Below are 2,239 nucleotides of genomic sequence, written 5' to 3'. Positions count from 1 at the left end.
CCCACCCCCCCCGCCCCGGGATGCGATGTGCTCGGGAGCTGAAATTCAATCCGTGCATTTATCTGTTTTGTATGTGCGTGCTTGTGTCTTTGCTTTCGCTGTTCTGGCGGTGGTGTTTTGGGGTGCCTGTGGTGGTGGTGCTTTTCTTTCTCTTTTTCTTTTTCTTTTTTTTCTTCTTCTTTTTTTTTTTTTTCTTCCTTTTTAACAGACCCCCTTGAAATCCCCGATAACGGTAGCGGTGGATCTAGGCGGCTGAGGACGGCTTACACCAACACCCAGCTATTGGAGCTAGAGAAAGAATTTCATTTCAACAAGTATCTCTGTAGACCAAGAAGGGTTGAGATTGCAGCCTTGCTAGATCTGACTGAGAGACAAGTCAAAGTCTGGTTCCAAAACAGGAGGATGAAGCACAAGAGACAGACACAGTGCAAGGAAAACCAAAACGGCGAGGGGAAATTTAAGAGCCTAGAGGACCCTGAGAAGGTGGCGGAGGACGACGAGGAGGAGAAATCCCTCTTCGACCAAGCCCTCAGTAACGTCTCTGGCGCTCTCTTGGAGCGGGAAGGCTACGCTTTCCAACAGAATGCCCTCTCCCAGCAGCAGGCGCAGAATCCGCACAATGGCGAGTCCCAAACTTTCCCCGTTTCGCCTTTAACGAGCAATGAGAAAAATCTGAAACATTTTCAACATCAGTCACCCACTGCTCAAAACTGCCTCTCAACAATGGCCCAGAATTGTGCAGCTGGCCTGAACAATGACAGTCCTGAGGCCCTAGATGTCCCTTCTTTACAGGACTTTAACGTTTTTTCCACAGATTCCTGCCTACAGCTTTCAGATGCAGTTTCCCCCAGCTTGCCAGGATCTCTGGACAGTCCCGTAGATATTTCTGCTGACAGTTTTGACTTTTTTACAGACACACTCACTACAATTGACTTGCAGCATCTGAATTATTGAGAAATTAAAGACATACTCTCCAAGGGTCTTGGTTTCTTCCCCATATTCTTTTTCATTTGTCCCGTGATTTAATTTTATTTCCCCCTCCCTTTTCCTGGTCAATATTTTCTGTTTATTACCTCCCTCTGCTGTGCCATTTTGCCATTTCTTATGAAATTTTAACCTAGCCACATTCTAGGTCCTTCTATGAAAGCAATATATGAGGTCTGTAAGAAAGTGATCATATAGGAATTGTATCTTCACTTTCTTTTTATTTTTGTATTGCATTAGGATGCGTTGTCATAAGTATTTTTGGTAGAATAAATTCTTGTTTACTACAAGGAGCTTTCTCCTTTTTTTCTTTCTCTTTCTTCCTCTCTCACTTTTCAAGACTGATAACACATCGGGTATTTCACCCCTTCCCTTCTGCCCTAATATTTACTAATAACCAAAATCCGGCATTCTGACTACGAGCTCTCTCCTTTTGCCAATTTAGGACATTTATTAGAGAGAAAAAACACGTTCAAATTCTTTATTGTTCTCACAAGGGAAAAAAAATACCAAACTAAAACCATTCACAGATTTGATGGAGACCTCTTCCTTTAAATGTATAAAAGCAACATCTTATCTCTGTAAGGATACAAAGCTTGGACATGTTGAGCTGTAACAAAAGCATGAACGAGCACTTTCTCTGTCACAGGGAAAACATGAAAGCCTTTTAAAACAAACAAACAAACAAACAAACAAAAAACCCAGTGTTTTTCTAGAAAGTAGTGCTTAGCAGCCAGCAAGCTGTTTCAGGAAGCATATCTTAAAAATTACCAGAGCTCAGAGAAAATGTCTTGGTTAATTCTCACGTGCTGAGCCGTCCAAGAAATGAGCCCTAGAAGGAGAGGAAGAAGTTAGTGCCTGTAAAATCGAAAGGGTGGCAGAAACGCAGGGAAGACAAAAAAAGCCATGGCGGGGGGTGGGGGTGTGGGGGTGTGTGGTGGGGGGTGGTGTTGTGTGGTGGTGGTGGTGTGTGGAATAATCAGTCACTCCACTCGGTCCCTTGAAGGACGGTGCGAGGGCGCAGCCGAAGCTACTTTATTTCAACGTTCTTGTGGAGCTAAAGACTGCTAACGAAAACGGGAAACTCTGACTTTAAAGTTACGATTTCCTCGGGGCTCTCCAGTCTCTGATGGCGGCAGCAAAGATGAGCTTTAAGAAATCTCCACCAAATTGCCTGCCACCCTGCTAACGGCGTTGCCGGACCTCAAAACGGAAAGTGAGCCCCGTCCTCCGGGATAAAACCGAGCAACAGATG

The 2,239-nt window shown here is 44.4% G+C and overlaps 1 protein-coding gene across 1 annotated transcript; it reads left to right on the top strand.

Moving 5' to 3' along the window:
- Positions 1-212: 212 nt before the first annotated feature.
- On the top strand, positions 213-974 carry HOXA2 (homeobox A2). The gene has a single exon (XM_010140392.1). It carries the CDS (start codon positions 403-405, stop codon positions 952-954), a length of 552 nt encoding a protein of 183 aa, XP_010138694.1. The 5' UTR covers positions 213-402; the 3' UTR covers positions 955-974.
- The last annotated feature ends 1,265 nt before the right edge of the window (positions 975-2,239 follow it).

Source organism: Buceros rhinoceros, unplaced genomic scaffold, assembly GCF_000710305.1.
Source record: "Buceros rhinoceros silvestris isolate BGI_N320 unplaced genomic scaffold, ASM71030v1 scaffold34617, whole genome shotgun sequence".
NCBI classification, from domain to species: domain Eukaryota; kingdom Metazoa; phylum Chordata; class Aves; order Bucerotiformes; family Bucerotidae; genus Buceros; species Buceros rhinoceros.
The sequence above is the reverse complement of the archived record's forward strand: the minus strand, read 5'-3'. Positions and strand labels throughout refer to the sequence as shown.

Bases quoted from the DNA above. Each gene is read 5' to 3' on its own strand.
- HOXA2 (XM_010140392.1), top strand. From the start codon at position 403: ATGAAGCACAAGAGACAGACACAGTGCAAGGAAAACCAAAACGGCGAG.